The 18,615-nt window shown below is 33.4% G+C and overlaps 3 protein-coding genes across 3 annotated transcripts; 2 read left to right on the top strand and 1 right to left on the bottom strand.

The window, feature by feature from the left end:
• The first annotated feature begins 51 nt into the window (after positions 1-51).
• On the top strand, positions 52-5,239 carry LOC123718550 (flavin reductase (NADPH)). The gene is made up of 3 exons (XM_045675167.1): positions 52-459; positions 969-1,355; positions 4,726-5,239. Exons 1-3 carry the CDS (start codon positions 390-392, stop codon positions 4,881-4,883), a joined length of 615 nt encoding a protein of 204 aa, XP_045531123.1. The 5' UTR covers positions 52-389; the 3' UTR covers positions 4,884-5,239.
• A 3,124-nt stretch (positions 5,240-8,363) lies between these two features.
• LOC123720671 (mitochondrial GTPase 1) lies at positions 8,364-10,539 on the bottom strand. The gene is made up of 4 exons (XM_045677377.1): positions 9,951-10,539; positions 9,550-9,758; positions 9,047-9,234; positions 8,364-8,772 (listed from the first exon to the last, which is right to left on the bottom strand). Exons 1-4 carry the CDS (start codon positions 10,352-10,354, stop codon positions 8,551-8,553), a joined length of 1,023 nt encoding a protein of 340 aa, XP_045533333.1. The 5' UTR covers positions 10,355-10,539; the 3' UTR covers positions 8,364-8,550.
• A 640-nt stretch (positions 10,540-11,179) lies between these two features.
• LOC123720112 (radial spoke head protein 6 homolog A) lies at positions 11,180-18,376 on the top strand. The gene is made up of 13 exons (XM_045676608.1): positions 11,180-11,378; positions 11,633-11,822; positions 12,369-12,494; positions 13,011-13,099; positions 13,208-13,295; positions 13,776-13,860; positions 14,092-14,225; positions 14,569-14,688; positions 15,226-15,379; positions 15,846-15,991; positions 16,238-16,452; positions 17,503-17,647; positions 18,256-18,376. The coding sequence occupies exons 1-13, from the start codon at positions 11,248-11,250 to the stop codon at positions 18,349-18,351; spliced, it is 1,719 nt and encodes a 572-aa protein (XP_045532564.1). The 5' UTR covers positions 11,180-11,247; the 3' UTR covers positions 18,352-18,376.
• Positions 18,377-18,615: the final 239 nt, after the last annotated feature.

Genomic DNA, 18,615 nt, shown 5'->3' on the forward strand with positions numbered 1-18,615 from the left:
AGCTGTGGACTGTGGAGTATAAAACCAGAAGTAGGAGTTACACAATTCTCAGCTGATTTCATGTATAAATAACCAGAAAACATACGATAGCTTAAACTTAGCAAATTGAACCGAACGTAATTGTTGTTCAAGATACCTTACTAATTGTCAATAGAAGTGACTGTAATTTATTCTAACTTTATTGAATCTTTATACATATCCATTATCCGCGCGCCAATCAGTATTACTCGGCGCATTAAAGGCATTAGACGTACGTTCAATCATTTCTGGGTTTGTCGACTAGATAACCTAAGATTAGATAATTTATCAAAATAATCTAAGTACTCCTTATATCCTTTATCAGAATTTGTTGATTGTGCTTTAAGTGTAGACATATATTAGCAGCAGCCATGAAAGTCGTAATATTTGGATCCACCGGCATGACCGGTGTTTGCGCAGTTGAAGCAGCTCTGAAAAAAGGTAAATTGGTTATAATTATCGTGACTAACTTTAAACTTGACTTCTAGATATTATAAACTTTTTATGTAATTTGTATCTATTATAAATATTCTACATAAACATATATTTATAATAGATACATGTGACAGTAAATTTCACGAATTCCTGTTTTATTAAAAATTTCAGAGATTTGTGAAAGTGGCATGGAGTGATTCGTAAAAAAATGTTATTACGTAGTACACGACAAGACATAAACCGTATTTAATTCTTTAAATATATTACAATTAATTTAGTAAAAAGCAATAGTCATTCCATGATGCTTATTAGAACAGGAATATGTAATTAATATTCATTTCAACACAATTGTAGTGGTGTTTAATAATATGTTAATAACCTCATTATAATTTTAAACATTAAAATACATAGTTTTTGACGGTAAGAACGCACTCTTAAAGTGGTCTTTAAATTTATTTGTTAAACAGCAATCAAAAAATTAACCCTAATAGTATAATTAAATAAATTCTATTTAGGGTATGAAGTCCGAGCTTTCGTACGCGACCCGTCAAAGCTTCCCGAGGACTTGAGATCAAAAGTGGAAGTTGTCAAAGGCGATGTCTTGGAAGCTGACTCCGTAACTAACGCAATTGAAGGCACAGATGGTGTGGTCATTGCCTTAGGCACCCGGGGTATTCTAGACCCGACTTCAGATATGTCAGAGGGCACGAAAAATATCATCGACGCTATGAGAGCGAAACACGTGAAAGCAGTATCTGCTTGCATTTCCGCTTTCCTGTTTTATGAATCGGACAAAGTCCCGGAGAGATTTATTTCGATCACAAAGGACCACAAGAGAATGTACGAGGAGCTTAAGGGATCTGGATTAGACTGGATCGCGGTCTTCTCGCCTCATATTTCTGGTAAGTTTTTTTATAAGTATGAAACTAATTGTTTATTTAGAAAGAAAATAATAGATTACTCATTAATTTTATGAATCCGTATGTGGCTTTATAGTTGAACCGCAATGTTACATCTTTATTGTGGGCAAACAACTATTTTGGTTAAATATAAAATTTTCATAGTATTTATAACTTCGACTAATCCCAATATTGATTCACGGTTAACTATGTGTTGTTGGTACTCTGTGCTGGAAAAAAGTTTAAGTCGAATAGATGTAAAAAATTACACTGCTTGAGTCAAATCCATAAAGGAAAAGGCATTTCAATGTACTCCATATAAGAAAGCAATCTTAAATATAATTAATAAATACGACACTTAACAAAACATAACTCTTTATTCATTGAGCATTATAAAAGAAAACATAACGAAACGAAACGAAAATAATACGCAGTCTCGCTTTTTTATTGCAAATTTGGAACTGTAAAGGGATATTTTTAGTCTGTGTTTATTTTTAAAGAAGGTTAAGGATTATTACGAAATTTTTACGACTTTCAATGCATAAAAGGCATTACGGTAAAGCTATTTTAAGATTGTATACGAGTCATGACTTTTGAAATAATAAGAAAACTGCAAGTTATTTTTAGGGAAAGGTCACGAACATGTATAACATGAAATTGGTAACATTGGGCATTATTATTTTCGATACTATTATATTGTCTAATGTATTTTATGTTCAAAAATTAATATCACCTAAAAAGTAGGATTAAGTGGGTAATTGTTGACGTATTAACGTATCCGACTAATGGCAAGTAACGACTGGAGGCTGATTGTGAGTAGTGTATACCAACTGATATCTCACAATGGGTTATAGACTACACTTTCAGAGAGTGTTAGATTTTCTGTTTTCACGGAGTTTGTTTTTTGAGTTAGTGAACTTCCAACATGAAGCGACCTGCAGAGATAAAAAGAGTTGTAATTGAGTCTTTAACGTTCAAGTAAACTAATAGTTAAAAAATGTTACTGGGCCGATTTGAATGTTTTTTGTATGCGTTTGGGTGGAGCCCCGGATGGTTTAGATTCACAAAGAATGCCCATTTTATATATAAGTGTTTATTTTTCATAAAGACGTCTACTAATAAATAGAAAAATAATAGTTGTAATAGAACTTACACATACAAATATAAATATCATAAGTAACGAAAACAATTATATTGATAAAGTATGAAGTACCAATTAACCGGAAATGGAACAATTCATAGACATTGATTATTATTATTACTCACTACACGTGTTAGCTATGAATGTATAATAATTACCGTATCGTAAACGTATCGTTAATCTTCAAAGTATTGTATACAGGTGGAGGTTTATCATCACACTGGACAGTTATATACTGGATTTAGCAAAAGAAAATCATGAAAAGTATTTTTTTTTCATGTTTAACTTCTCCATTTCAGTATAGCATGTACATTTTCTGAAGTAATAGATTGCAATTATGTGTCTTCTTTCGTTCGTTTCAACCCGTAGTTGTTGCCTTTCTGTACCCTCACCTGGTCCACCTAGTGGGAGGATATCCTCGGTATCGGCAAATTTGTCTTCAGCTTGTGGTAAAAATTCCCACCTGTATATATATATATATATATAACAAAGAGAATATATATGTAATTATTATCCAATACATATGCCGTCCTATATGTCAATTACGGTAAATAAAAGATCGATAATTATATATGTACAACACGTTTAAATCTAGTCATTCAACATCTATATTCAATTGAATTTTCATTTAAATTCTAAATATCATTTAATATAAAAGTTTTGATAGATTCCATTTATTTTAATTTGTAACTCATAAAATCATTCAATGTTAACTTCTTTGCGTTCTTAGTTCTTCAGCCTGGCGGCTTTGAGAAATAAATACATTATGGCGCTCATGACCTCAGGATTTAGAATCGTACGAACTCTTAAAATTACCATATAATTATTTGATTTACCACTCCATTTTTTACTGGCATGAGCTATTGACCCTTTATATAACGTATCTGTCAACGATATAACATGCGGGTGGAAGCGTATTTGCAATAAAAGGTACCCTCATTGTTTGTCGCTTGTTATACAGATTTGTTCGTTTGTTTGATTGAGCACATCCGTCTAGGACGTCCTGTTATAGAAACGGTGTAATTTCAGACAATTGGCAATATCATTCTACAACTTGTATTGAATTTGCTATAACGGATCTTATATCTAAGATCATAGGTATAATTTCAATTGTATTCCTAGTATAAGGTCATAAGAAAGACTTTTCAAGCTGTTAAGAGCAAGATTATAATTGCATAGTGGAACAATTGTAATTGCAGGCGAGTTTCAACATCGGATGGCACATCTTCGATCCGTGTCACTTCGACGTCCGTCGTCCCATTTATTTTTACTTAGGGTCCTTCAAGAAAAAGCGTACCAATTATTAAACGGCCGGCAACGCACTTGCGAGCCTTCTGGCAATGTGTCCATGTGCCGCGGCCTCATTCCCTCATTCCCGTTTCTCTCTTGTTACATTAAAAAAAACTTTAATTAGGGATGTTTGAAAAGATAACGGTTATATAAGCTTTTTAATAAGTATATGTATTTGAAGACGAGATTTAGCGCGAACTATGTATACTTTACATTTATCTAATAACAATCACTACAATTCTTTAGAAAACTATATCTCTAATTAAATATTCTACGCCGTTACGATGAACCTATTTTGCACTTATTTATAAACAGTTTTTTATTATCAATCGCGACAAATAAACGTGACAAAAACCCTAATGAAGCGTAGGTACGTTCACACAAATATCAAATATATATAGTACAAGTGCTAAATGATTTGTTTTGAGAACCTTTGCCCATTCTTTTAATCTCCATTAGAGCAAATATCACTTTGGCCAACACAAATATTATCTTTAGTTTGACGTATTTCATAATGAAGTTGTATGACTAACTTATGTGCTATCTAGAAGAAAAAGAGTATATTTCCTCGAACAATTTGGAATAAGTAATTCCCATATAAGGAAATTCTTCTGACCTTGAAAATAATTATATAATAATTAATAATATTTCCGTTTATTATGTATGTCTCATTGAAAATGGTAATCTTAGTTAACCTTACCTTCGTCGGAAATACAGTCATATTAAAATAAAATGTGAATAAAGTTGGTCAATCCTATCGGTGATGAAGGTTGGTCACTCACACCACCAGTTCATGCGTGCGGCTGTCCACGGATTTTGGAATAATTCATTATGAAGAGATTTATGCAGGAGTTTTAGGAATATCCATACAGACTATAAAGTCCGAAAACCTTAGACCTGAGTTGTCTCCAGAGCAATTTCTTACCTAATTTTTGTTCACAGATGATCCAAGCCGGGATATCATCGTTGAAGTCAACCCCGAGAAGTCACCTGGACGCGCCGTCTCCAAACACGATTTGGGAAGATTTCTGATAGACTCTTTAACCGATTCCAAATACTATAAGACGGTTATTGGTCTGTGTAATGTACCCAAAGCATAAATACATCTTTCTGTCGAGTAAGGCCAACGAAAGTTATATACATGAATCCGCTATATTGAATTAGCATTGTATAACAATTTTCAATGGCCTTTTGAAGCAAGGTTAAAATACCTCAGATATGAAAGACAAGTATTAAGGATTGTTTTAGTATCTATAATTTACGATATGGTTAAAAGTCATTTAAAAAGTTTCAAAGCTCCTTAAAACTTTTATATACATTACAAAATTTAGGCAAAATTCTGATTTATTGTTAAATTACATGTAAAAAATAATTTATATACTTGTGACATTTTCTTGTTTTATTTATACGCTTACTTGGTTGTTAATGCATTTATTTCAATAGACGATGGTAAATATTTGTTTTATTTTTCTAAAAGAATTAAGCGTAAACGGTGATTTATTTCGTCAAACCCAATGATTACTGAGAGATGTCAAATACTGGATTAAGAGAAGAAACAGCTCGGTGGAACCATTCTCGTCGCAACTATAAGTAGTATTTTGGATTAACAGATGGTTTGCAACTGAAGATTTACAAACATAACGAATATAATATGTATGGAAATTTAAAAAAAAACAGTTTTGTTCTATACTTGCGTGTGTTTGACGCACTTAACTCTGCAAGTTTCTATACATTTTATCATACACGTAAAATGGTTTAGGAAAAGGATTTACTTCTCCAAATATGTAAAATATTGAATGACGTTTTCTTAAATAAATAAGCAATGAACCGCGTAAGCCGGTAATTAAAATAAGAGGTCAAGCGAGCAATTAACACCAAATATTAACATACATTATTTGCTTTTACGAGTAATTTTGTACTATACAATATTCAGTCGAACGTTTAAAAGAAACAGATGAACGACGAAGCCTACTTTGGTTATAATTGACGTTTGACGAAAGGATAATGCGAAGCGTATGTGATTGGCCCAGAACAATCACTACATTTTCTTTGATCTTAAAATACGTACACAGCTAGATACACATTTATTTATTGTTACAATATTGCAATATCTAGCAACGATGAATCTATAGTATTTTAAGTATAGTGCAACTGCTGTTTATTAAACTTCACATCAAAACGTAATTGAGATTAATATTTTATTAAGTTACCAAAATATTCTGTTCATTCAATATTATATCAAAGCTATCCGAACACATTGTAGGTGTTGACACGAAGGTTTTCGACTCCAAAGTGCTTGGATACAAGTCAGTTTCGCTAAACATCGAATATGGGCTAAAACACCATGGCTTCATTGTTCCGGAGTTGAAAGCAAACCGTCCATCACTCCAAAATGACTCGACAGTCCAAGAACTTAGCGTTCCTGATGATTTAGACAACTTCACCATCGGTTGAATTAAAACGCTGCCTCGCGGCAGTGTGTTGTTATTGAACACCGTCAATGTATTTCTACTGAAGCTGCAATTACCAATACTTATAGGACCGTATGACGAAGTCGATTTAGGCTCAAACGATACAGACGATAAAAGTATAAACTTATCGTTGCTAGCACTGGAAAAAGTTAGATTCAATGGGTCGCCAGATGATACGGTATCCGATTCCCACGATTCCGTAGTCCAGGGCGATGTTATCATGTCCAGGGTATCATCTGTGGTGAACGAAGACATCTTCTCAAAGTATGTTTCACCGGCGAATGACGAAGTCGAATTTTGCGTTCGGGTGTTGCTTCCACTCGACATGGTGGGTGTGCTTGTGGATATCCTCAATGGCCGTCGTTGCCAAATAAACAGTTTTCTGTGAGCCAGTACATCAGAATCAGATACCATGTTATATTCATGCTGTGTGGATTTTTGACATTGTTGTAATTGGATAACAATTTGCTGCGATTTCGATAAGCCAGCGGTACTCTTGAATCGTATTGTACACGTCTTCGAGTAATTGGAAAGGATACATTTTGAGGATCAGAAAAGACCCGTAAATATCAACTTTGTTCTTTCATAAAATCGCCTGTAATATAACTATAATAACTATTTTGTTTAAAGCAGAATGATTACATAATAATTTTTAATGTATTAATTTTGGCCATTTCGAATTCGTTGTGTATTTTTTTTGACATTATATCTTAACTTTGTCACTATATATATATTGACATAGACGAAATAGGAAAAACCTATGTAAATCAAAAAAGGTTGTATGATACACTTAGCAGACTAAAGACAACTGCAACAGCTTACTACGCCTTACATTCCTATATGTTTTTTAGATTAAATAACTTGAAGAACTAAACATTACAAATGTCTATCCATAAAGAGCTTAAAATAGCTTGCAAATCATTTTAAACACGATACCGCTATCATAATTCAAATTCTCGCTGGATGGATTCAATTGTCGTACATATTAAGTAACGCACACAAATCAATAATTTAAAATTTCAAACGATTTAATAGGCATGATTGCTCTTTGAACCAAGTCTCCATGAATATTTACACTACCTTGGTATTTTTAAATACCGATAAATAATATTATCGTATCTATAACTGTAATCATATCAAAACGATAAATTGATATCCACATCGTAAAAATAAATCGTATTAAAGAGTTAAGATACTTGTGACGATAAGAATGATTTTGTTTTGTAGAAACAGGGGAATTGTTTTGATCAGGACGGTATTTAGGGGAGTGTAACCGGAGCTACAGCCCTAGGGCCTCCATAATAGAGGGGCGGGCTCCCACAATAGGCACTTCCTAAAAAAAAAACGACTAGTAGTTTTTTTTCCTCGTTTTGACCTTTACCTTTGTACAAACATGATTCTATTATTCCTTAATGAACAGTTATCAATATCTATGTTTGTAATACTAAAAGAATCTACTTGTTACTCAATTTGGAAAATAATCTGTTGCACAGAGGCATCCAGGCCTCCTCCTCTAATTCCGGCCCTGGTTTTCATAGTACAAAAGCCCATGATATCCATGTTCATAAATACATATAGATAACACTTTTCAATTATCATATATTTATTTACAAATTTTATCTTAAAATTAGATAGAACAGTTTTACTTTTGACTGTTTTGAATGAACACCCATAAGCATACAAAAAAAGAGTATTAACGAAACAGCAAAACGACAAATTTAAACAAAAGTTTTATTCCAATGTGTACTCACGTAAATCGAAGATAATATTTACATTATTTCTTGAACAGATAAGAAATCTACACAATTTTTTTTATATACATTTTTGCGTTTGTAGTTGGCTTTGTATTAGTGAGTTCCTCTACGAAGTATATTGATAATACCAAACTATATTAAACATCCGTTATTCCGGAATCATCTCCAACTAGCAGGTATTACAGACACTTCTAAAACGGGCTAAGACTGATGTAAGCTTAGCCTCTGAGCTTGGTTTTCATATTTGTATTAAGAAACTTACGGACGAACAAAACGCAAAAAATAAGTAAGATGTTTGGTTCGTTTTTACTAAGACCTTCAAAACTACTGTATAAAGGAACCTAAGCTGCCTGACAAATAACTTCATTAGATTCCAGAGAGTGCATTGTTATAATCAAATTAAAATGTTCAGATTACATTTACAATGATTAATTTGTCGCACTAGGCAGCGCTAAATTTGTTATAGTAGTCTATTTTCATCAAATTTTTCTCATTTAATTAATTAGATATGACATCAACGTTGATTTGAACTAATGCCAGACTTAGTTCGCATGCTCATGTGTCTGTGGATGGCTTTGTAAGCTTTCTTTACCTTTCTCCTTTAATAGATGTATATCAAGCAAGGTCTTCCCTAATTCCCCGGTTCTGAATCCCCGGATCATTGTGCGTGCTGTTTCTATTAAATCTGGAACATCCCTCATTCGGCCGTCATAATCCCGGACACGTCTTATCCGGTTGAATTTCGCACTGCCAGCAATCAGTACCTACAATAATTATAACATAATGATAACGGTAATGGCGGGAAGGCATAAATTTTCTTAGAAATCTGTTCGGTATTTTTCTGTATAAAATGTTACCTTGAACTCGTTACTAGTATGATATTTAATTTAAGCAAAATTTTTAAGACAAATTGCCAGCAAATGTTCTAAAAACAAAAATATAATATAATAGAAACAACAATATTTTAGAATTATAACAAACAATATTGTTTTCACAATGACATTTTAATAACTACTAGAAGCAGTGAAGTTAACATACCCTATTGATATCATCAGTTGGCTCCTCCAATCCCATATAGTCTACATATTTAAAGTTCTCATGAGCATTGAGCCAGTACAGCAAATAGTCCGCTATTATCTCTTCACCAACTAAATGGTCTTGTAAAGATGCACAAAGTGCTAGCTTTAAACCCATCTCAACATTGGTTACGGATGGCTCTAAAATACCTATAAACAAAGGGGAATAAAATAAAATGAGCAAATAATTTTATTAGACTTTGAGACTAATAAAAACTCCATTATGTAAATTGTTTTTAGAATACTAGACTAGATCTATAAGGCATTAAATTCTTAAAGAAAAACTACGGAAAAAACCTTGAAACTGCTCATAATATGACCACAATGGTTTCTATATTATTTATTTATCTTTAGTTTAGACCACACAAACTACATTACATAAACTTGTTAGTTTTTAAACTACCTCCTTATATCGTAGTATATTTTATTATACTGTTGAATGTATGTCATAACTAGAAATCTTACCTGGTGTATCAAACATGAAAATATGAGGATTGCTATTTATCCTTATCTTGGTATGCATACTCTTTGTAACTCCAGCTACCGCACCAACTTGTAAAGCATGTTTCTGGTGAGTATTTTTACTTCTTAGCATGTTTATTAAAGAAGATTTACCCACATTAGGTACACCAATTATCAATACATTATAATCTTGTTCTTCACTACGATTATATCTGATGATAATAATTAGATGCATTTAGAGAACAATTGTACTTTATTACAAGAATAAACTCAAGTATTTTCAGGGTAAATGTTTATAGTTGTACACATTTAATAATGATAACAATATTTTATAAACATAAATTTAATATGTAAAAATTCAATCAATTAAATAGTAAAATCTAACCATTGGAATAACAAATTACCTGTTGGAATCCTTTATTAGGTCTATCAGTAGCGGTTTGAGTATTTTAAGTCCTCTGCATAACTGATCTTTACTATTTGTAAACACCACATTTTTTACACCATCTTCTGCCGTTAACTGATCCTTGATTCTTGGTACTAATGATTTAATGGCTAAGTCTTTCTTATTTAAAACTAATATATGTGGTTTTGCACCTGTTATTGTACTAGTAAAAATGGGATTTCTCCCAGAAAATGGAATTCTGGCGTCATGAACTTCGATGACACAATCGACGGATTTTAATTTCCTCTGTATCTGTTTTAAACCTTTATTCATGTGCCCAGGAAACCAACGCAGTAAATCTTTGGTTACGTACGGGCATGTTTTTCTAAAACTGTACGCTGCTGCATCAAACTTTAATGCCATTCTTATCAGAGGTTATGTTTACGTTAAATATCAAATGTAACTCACACCATATTTCTTTAAATATCAATATTATGTAACATAACATATGACATAAACAATTGCATATACGTTTTGATTTATATGTTTATAAATAAATTAGGAAGAAAACACACATAACTCTCTTTTCAAAACAAATTAACTCAGTACTTGTCAAAACTCATCGTATTTATTGAATGTCAGATGTCAAGTACCATGAATCCCAAAGAAAATAATTTCCTTTCTCCATGATTATTTATAGAATCGTCAATTGAAAATACAAACGTTTTGATCTCGTTACCAGACCATAAAATTATTTAAAAAAAACAAACATTTTCAGGAGTGTACGTTATATAATTTAGAGCATGTAACTCTCTCTTTAGTTTCTGAAGCCTTATCTCAATATCCTAATTACTATTGTACTATGGACAATTTCGGTAATTTGTATTAGATTTATTTATTAAAATCTGGGCTTGTTGGCCCCACACATAACAATGAACAGGATAAACGAAGATATAAATTTTGCAACCAATGTGTGTCTTCGATGATAAGTACTGACGGCATGCAACAGTTTAAAGCTAACAATTGTTTACAATCACTCTACACTTATAAACATTATTATAAGATCACAAAATAAAAGACGTTTAATTACAAATTACTTTGAATTACATTGAGACGTCAATATAAAATATATTATTCATGATCAGCGAACGAATTTACCAATGTTACACATCTACATGCCAGTTATTTAGATGTAAAAAATTCTTAGAATCTGTCAATAATGACATTAAAAATAAACACTTCATATTTCACAATACCTTTATTCTAAGAGATAAGTTCACGTAATTTACTGTGCAAATAGGTAAAAGGCCCTCAAGATGTCGAAGACATTTATGTTGGAGCCTGATTTGATCGCAGCCGGTGAAAATGCAATGCCAGATCTCAATAATGATTTAGTTTTAGCCAAGAACTTTTTGAAACAGCAAAGTGCAGCTACTGCAGATTCTTTGTGAGTATTTCAAATACTACGTTGCCTTTTCTAAACTATGACTCGTCATTTACGATATTATTAGATATAGCGTCTACTAGTAACTAGTTAGACGCTTCCAGTAAGTACAGCGTCAGTGAAGATTGTTTATAGTCACTAGTTACTAAGTACTACAGAACTCGATACATTTAAAATAACATTACCTTTATTACCCTCCTAATTAATACGAATTCCTGAGGTTAATAGATTTGTCTCAAATAATAAACATTTTTAAGGTATGACCACCTCGTTGACATAGTTCAGAAGATCCTAACACAGAAACCGCCAAATGTAGTTGATAACTTCGAGCAATATTCATGGGAAGTGAAGCAAGATAAATTTCGGCCAAACTTCGACTTGCTTAACGATGTCTATTTATCGCCACCTCAACTAGCCATTGTGCGGAGAGTCGATGAAATGTTTCGTGTAATTAATAATTGTTAAACTTATAACTGTTACTTAAGTAAAAGCCACATTACAGTCTGACCTCTTAAGAGGTTTAATCTACGGTCTAATTACATACATACTCAAAATCAGATTTTCAATTGTCCGAAATTGGTACTCTCTAAAAAAGTGTCAATACTGAATATTTGAAAATAACCAATTCGACTTAGGGTCCTTCAAGAAAAGAGCGTACCAATTCTTGAAAGGCCGGCAACGCACTTGCGAGCCTTCTGGCAATGTAAGTGTCCATGGGCGGCGGTATCGCTTAACATCAGGTGAGCCTCTTGCCCGTTTGCCTGCTAATACATAAAAAAAATAAAAAAAAAACTATGACGTCAGTAGCGCTAATGTTAAGAACTTGGAATTGTTTTTGAAGCGAGATTACAGAGAACTGAGGTTATTAATAGGATTAGAGATAGGTCTCTAGTATAAAAATACCAGTTGTCTTCCAATCGGGTTAAAATACAGGTACTTAAAAGAAAAATTATGGTATTAAAAGACACATAATAATATTTAAAAAATCTGCAGCTTGTAGCCAGTAAGTCGCAGAAGATGGAGGAAGTAGGTGAAGAGGAACAGGAATTAGATCTGGAAGAAGAAGATTCGAAACCACGAATAGCTGACCTCATAGATAATAACTATTACTTCAAACAGGTAACTGTTTTATGTGTTATCTACGTTATTGCTACGAGCAAGGAAAGAAAATTCTTTAAATTTTGAAGAAATAATACATTATAATCATTTATTTGCTAAATATCGTATAGGTACAACAATGTACAGATGGTACAATATGATTTGTTCCGATATTGAGTCAGTCGCCAGGCACAGGATTTAGGATAGGGCTACATCGGGGCCTCCACAAAAGAGGGGACAGTAGAATTATTTTATTTCGGAAAATAAATATTTTATATTCCGACTAGCGGTATATATAGTGATATTCTTTTCCGCTGTTTTACCTTAGTACAAACATGTTTATATTATTCTTAAATATAAACAGAAAACATTCATTTGTATCTGTTAACTACTACAATAATATACTTGTTTTTACAAAAAATATTGATTTAAAATGAAGAGACACAATTTTTAGCCCCTATCAATTTAGCCGAGCAATGTTTTCAACAATGCGACAATCGTCAAGCACGTAAGCTGCACTATTACATTAAATTCCAGGCAGGATACGGCTTACCAGAAAATGAATGCTATGCCCTTTACATTGCTCTTAACATGTTGGCTATCAAAGAACCAGTCGCCACAGTTAGGTGAGTATTTTCTTTAAATAAAATCTATACCAACGTTTTGTCAAAATCTATGTATTAACATAGGAAAGTTATTAGACCAAATAGTTTTAAATTCTTGTTTTTAAACAGGTTCTTCGGTAAAATATATGGTACAAAAGCCAATTACTACATTGCGGAAACAGACTTAACAATTGAGGAGCTAGACCGACGGATTCGGGTAAATTAAATATAATATAATAAAACGAACCTGTTAATAAAATAGTTTAAATCACGAGCAGCGTTATCCTAAGGGCTTCAGCGTGCGACTCCCATCCCTGAGGTCGTAGGTTCGATCCCCGGCTGTTCACGAATGGACTTTTTTTCTGTGTGTGCATTTAACATTCGCTCAAATGGTGAAGGAAAACATCATGAGGAAACCGGCTTGCCTTAGACACAAAAAGTCGTCGGCGTGCGTCAAGCACAGGAGGCTGATCTCCTACTTGCCTATTAGATTAACAAATGATCATGTAAGAGATATGGAAGTCTGAGGTCCAGACCTTAAACGGTAGTAGGTAGGTAGGTTAGGACCTTAAAGGTTTTAGCGCTATTGTTTTTTTGCTATGAAACATAAAAAAAAAACATTATGCCACTGATAAAACGCAGAATCTTTAACAAGAACTAAATCTTGTTAAATAATGATTAATTATATTATGTGCAGGAGTTTGAAATGAAGGATATGCCTGGCGAAGGAGAAGGTATGGATGAAGATAGGGCTCATGAAGCGGAGGAGCAGAAAGAAATAAGTAAGAATTAATTAAATTATATAATTAATAAAATTTTAATTTAATTTTAAATCATACTGCTATTCTCTGTACAGACTGATACTTCTACATTCACCTCATAGCTGGCCTCTCTCGTAAACGTATCGTTCACAGCTGTAGGAGGTACCGTCTATCTCTCTCAATATGTTCGATGCAACCGATCAAAATGAGTCTCATATATACCATAGAGTTTTATAAGAATAATGGTTCTAGTGGGTGAAGGCGAGACACGAGAAGAGAAACCCAAAGAGCCAGTTCCTCCCAAATTGCCTCCAATTCCTATATCTACGTGGCAGCCGCCTCCGCCCATACCAGTCGAAAGACCAGGCCAAGGGGTTAATAAGAAAGTATGTTTGGTATTTGAATTACTGGGTCGATACTTTATAAGTAAACAATATATTTTGTACTCTGTGCAAAGAGATAGTCTTTGAAAACCTTAACTGCTGAGACGATTTTATTTATTTGCATGTGTTTAAGAAGGATAATTTATCTTAATTAATTTTGGTACCAATGTTCAAACAAAAATTAGTTTAATTGATGTTTTACATTAAACAAATTTTAGTGTGAAATAACCATAATCCATCACCATACTCTACCTCTATATGTTGCTGAATGTCTTGACAGTTTTCTCTTATAGTCTTGTCGAGAATGTTTTAATTTACAAAAGCATTAAAATAATCAAATTTATAGGTGTATTGGGTATGCAATTTGCCTGGGGAATCTTGGATATGCCTTCCAGACCTGACACCTGTCCAGGTCCGAGTGGCTCGGCTCTCTGTCAGATGTATGACCGGTGATTTGGATGCTGAGGTTAGATTCTGTCGAATACTTAAAATAATTTAAATATTCAGTATTCTGTTGTATGTATATACATTATATTAAGTAATCTTTTTAGGTGCGTGTGTGTGTTTAGCATATATCGATACAGTATAATAAATCCGAAATTCAGTAGGGTTAGCCTTTAGCAACCCTATGAGAATCAATGCCCCATATATAGCAACAGAATATATATATATATCGCAGATTCAACGCGATTAATATTTGCAAAATTGGTGTTACAACCGTCGTCCGACATTATAATACAGTCAGTGCGCACGACCAGCGCAGGCGACGTTCGAAACTCAAGTGACTAAAGAGTTCACTTACTGCCACGAAACAGTCGCGCCACTGACACTTGGTAGATCACACAGACTAGGCATTGTCAATTGTCAACGTTGACAGTCTACCTTACCCATACCACACCGCATTCTACGACTAACAGAGTGGCGGGAATTTTAAAATATTCATTCTCCGACATATATACTTAATTTAGTTTAATACGTTGTAGTATTTTCTAATGCTTTATAGATACAAACATTTCCGCCATTCGAAGGTACAGAGCGTAATTATCTTCGTGCGCAAATAGCTCGAATTCAGGCAGCTACGTCCATCTCACCTCAGGGTTTCTTTACTTTTGGTTCTGGTGAGGAGGAGGAAGATATTGATATGGAAGAAGGAGCTGGTACACAATTAAGATTCATTATCTAGAAGTTGGTTTAATTATTTGAGCATTACGAACTGTTGTATGAGTGTGTGAGATGAGTCTATAATAGAGTGAAGACTAATAAGATTCTGGGTCGACCTATGTCGTAGAAAAGGCAGGGAAGTAGTCAGTATATCGGAAATAATTTTTGCTTTTGTTGTTAAAGATATTTTTTTCCCTAAAATGTTTGTTTATATAATGGGAATAATTTTATAAGGTTTTCTAAGTACAAACTTTTACATTATTAACAATGGATCAATGAATGTAAGATTGTTTATGATTTGGTTGAATATAGTTATGTAAAAAAAAAAACTAACTTATTTTTTTACAATTTATACTAACGCAACTAATACTCATTAAGAAATGTTAATAAACCAAGTCTCGTATGGATATTTATTAATGAAATGAAGCTCTAAAGATTAATAATAATATACATTGCCTCCAGGTGATTTAGCTTTCAATCCCAACCCCTTCTACCAAGGGCACACGTTAAAGGATCTACTGGACACCAATTTAACTTATTGGGTGCATCACGGGAGACATATTTTGAAACAGGGAAGAACCCTTTGGTGGAACCCTAATGCTGGAATGGTTAATATGATCTTACTAAGGCCTATCTATTATACACAGGCCTATTCCCTTCGTCTATTTAGCTAGACTAACATGATTGAGTAAGGAAAGTATGACTAATTGAATTATATAGAATACGAATGTTAATTTTTAAAAAAATAGATTTTTAAAGAACTACTTTTTAGGGACTAACAATTACTTTTTAGGGACATTACTTTAAGTATAAAGAATCACGCTTGATATTCTAATAACCGCCTTTTTTAATAGGAAGAGGGGTTAGAAGAAGAAGAGGACGAGGGTCCTCCTCCAGTGGAACCGGAGAGTGGTCCTTCTCTTTTTACTCCGCTATCAGAGGATGCTCACTTAGAGGGACTCCCAGCTTGGACCCCTCGAGTCAGTTCTAGTCTTTCCCCGGATAGGGCCCTTGTCAGCTTGAGAAGCAACGTGTGGCCTGGGGCTGTGGCGTATGCCACTACTGGAAAGTATGCTTTAGTAGCAGTTTTGATATACTTTATTTACTTGCAACCTTTAAGAGAGTACACAATTATCCGTTAAAAGTCCGTGCTAGGAACTGCTAGTGTACTAACAAAGTAAATAGGTGAGGGAATGTAGTTGCGTCTATTTTTTGGCATCGGATTACAAAGATACAACAAGATTTTTTATTAATTTTATAAACAATGAATGGTCTTTCTCATCTGTCACTTACAAAAATCTGATCCCGGGAACAGTTACCTAATTATTATTACATTGAAAAGCAGACGATTTCAAGAGTAGCAGAAATAAAAGATCTAGGGGTTCATTTACGTAGAATTAAATTTTCGAGATTATATAAAAGTAATTTTTAAAAAAGCTTATAGGAATTTAGGGTTTATTTTGCGCATGGCCAAAGATTTTTCCAATATAAAAGCGGTAATGGCATTGTATAATGCACTTGTTAGGAGCCACTATGATTTGGGTCACACAAGAAAAGAAAAATTCTCTGATGCTGGAGCGTACTCAAAATAAATTTATGAGATACATTTACATGAGGTTGTATGGACTGTACCCACTTTACCCAGTAATGTATTCAACTTTGTTTGTCTTGGGTATGATGGGATACAACAAGTTAGAGATATACCTTACTATCACATATTTTTTTAAGGTCCTTAGAGGTAAAATATATAATGCGGAAATGTTGGAGAGACTTCCAAATAACCACTCTGGGCGTGGTAAGCGATCGCAATTGCTGGCAATGCCTCGGGCGCGTACGAACTTACTTAGAGAAGCACCATTTACGTGTGTCTTGCGCACCCTAAATATTATTGCTTGTGAGACAGATGTTTTTATTTGCACACTGGCTGAATTCACAAGGATTGCATTATTTATAATTAGTTTTAAAATGGTTTAGATTTTAAGTTTTTACTTGTTATGTTTATATTTTGCTTTTAGTTTAGTTTTCTATTGTATTAGTATTAAGTTACTGTAAACATAGCAAATAAATAAAACTTGTAACTTACTCGATACAATAGCCTCAAAACATTTTAAATTCGTAGGAGATCAGAATGCATGTACGTCGGCTGGGGTTTGAAGTATCAGCCGCCGAATTTTTCCCCACTCCAACTGCCTCGGCCCGAAGATGAATACATAGTTGGACCTGAGGTTATGGAGATGGCTGATCCTACTTTCGCTGATGAAGAGGTAACAAGATTCATTTGAGTATTTTCGTAACCCTTCCAAGTCCAAGGGTCCAATCAAAATTCACTATAATTCTGGTCAAGTTTTAAAACAACTCTTTACCTACTTAATTATAAAAAATAAATCAGATTAAAGTTTGATTGTACCCTTTTCAGTATTTAGGTATATTTATTTCTCTTGTCAGCACAGCGCATGCGTTAGGTTACTTTCTATATTCTAAAAATATTCATATACCTTATTATTTAATTCTTCGTAGTAATACTATAAAGTAGCTGCCCCGCGAATTTTTTTCTCATTTATATCACTTTTTACATAGACTACCTTTTTAGTACATACATAGGTATAACGTGTAGCTATAGATACTAAAAAAATGTTTTTAATGTTCTTTTCTATAAGATCCTTCCAAGAAATAAATATATACAAAATTACCCGAATTGGTCCAGCCGTTTTCGAGCTTAGCAACATATTTTGCGATTTATTTTTATGTATATAGATTATCAATATGAGTCAGGAATATAACCTAATATAGGTTTCCAAACCTTTCGCTATATTTTCGCTTTCTCCATATCAAATCGTAATTTTGCATTAAAGAAACAACTGGGCTGTTTCAGGCATATCGTATTGCTCATTTGCCTCCACCCCCACCGCCAGAACTACCTGGAGAGGGAGAAGGTGCCTTTGGTGAAGAGGAGGAAGATGAAGATTAATATATTAATAAACATTGTTTAGTTATGAGTGGTTTTATTGAAAATGTTTAATTACTACTATTACTATTACTACCCTAAGTAATTTACAACTGAAAAATTTCGATCTGGCTGTCTCCTTCATCACAGCGTGCATACGCAAGGAGTATTTGACAGAAAAGGACGAAAGTCTGTCGTGACCACTTTGTTATAAAAGATATAGTCGTGTTTCTTTTGTATAAGTTTTTATAGTACTTTTATTTCAACAATCTAAACTATGTTGTTTGA

Source organism: Pieris brassicae, chromosome 2, assembly GCF_905147105.1.
Source record: "Pieris brassicae chromosome 2, ilPieBrab1.1, whole genome shotgun sequence".
Lineage (NCBI taxonomy): Eukaryota > Metazoa > Arthropoda > Insecta > Lepidoptera > Pieridae > Pieris > Pieris brassicae.

Coding starts and splice junctions, on each gene's coding strand:
- LOC123720112 (XM_045676608.1), top strand. CDS start 11,248: ATGTCGAAGACATTTATGTTGGAGCCTGATTTGATCGCAGCCGGTGAA. Junction 12,495..13,010: donor ATAACTATTACTTCAAACAG/GTAACTGTTTTA, acceptor ATTAAATTCCAG/GCAGGATACGGCTTACCAGA. Junction 14,226..14,568: donor GCCAAGGGGTTAATAAGAAA/GTATGTTTGGTA, acceptor TCAAATTTATAG/GTGTATTGGGTATGCAATTT.
- LOC123720671 (XM_045677377.1), bottom strand. CDS start 10,354: ATGGCATTAAAGTTTGATGCAGCAGCGTACAGTTTTAGAAAAACATGC. Junction 9,759..9,950: donor CTAATAAAGGATTCCAACAG/GTAATTTGTTAT, acceptor TATTATCATCAG/ATATAATCGTAGTGAAGAAC. Junction 9,235..9,549: donor TTTCATGTTTGATACACCAG/GTAAGATTTCTA, acceptor CTTTGTTTATAG/GTATTTTAGAGCCATCCGTA.
- LOC123718550 (XM_045675167.1), top strand. CDS start 390: ATGAAAGTCGTAATATTTGGATCCACCGGCATGACCGGTGTTTGCGCA. Junction 460..968: donor TGAAGCAGCTCTGAAAAAAG/GTAAATTGGTTA, acceptor AATTCTATTTAG/GGTATGAAGTCCGAGCTTTC. Junction 1,356..4,725: donor CTTCTCGCCTCATATTTCTG/GTAAGTTTTTTT, acceptor TTTTGTTCACAG/ATGATCCAAGCCGGGATATC.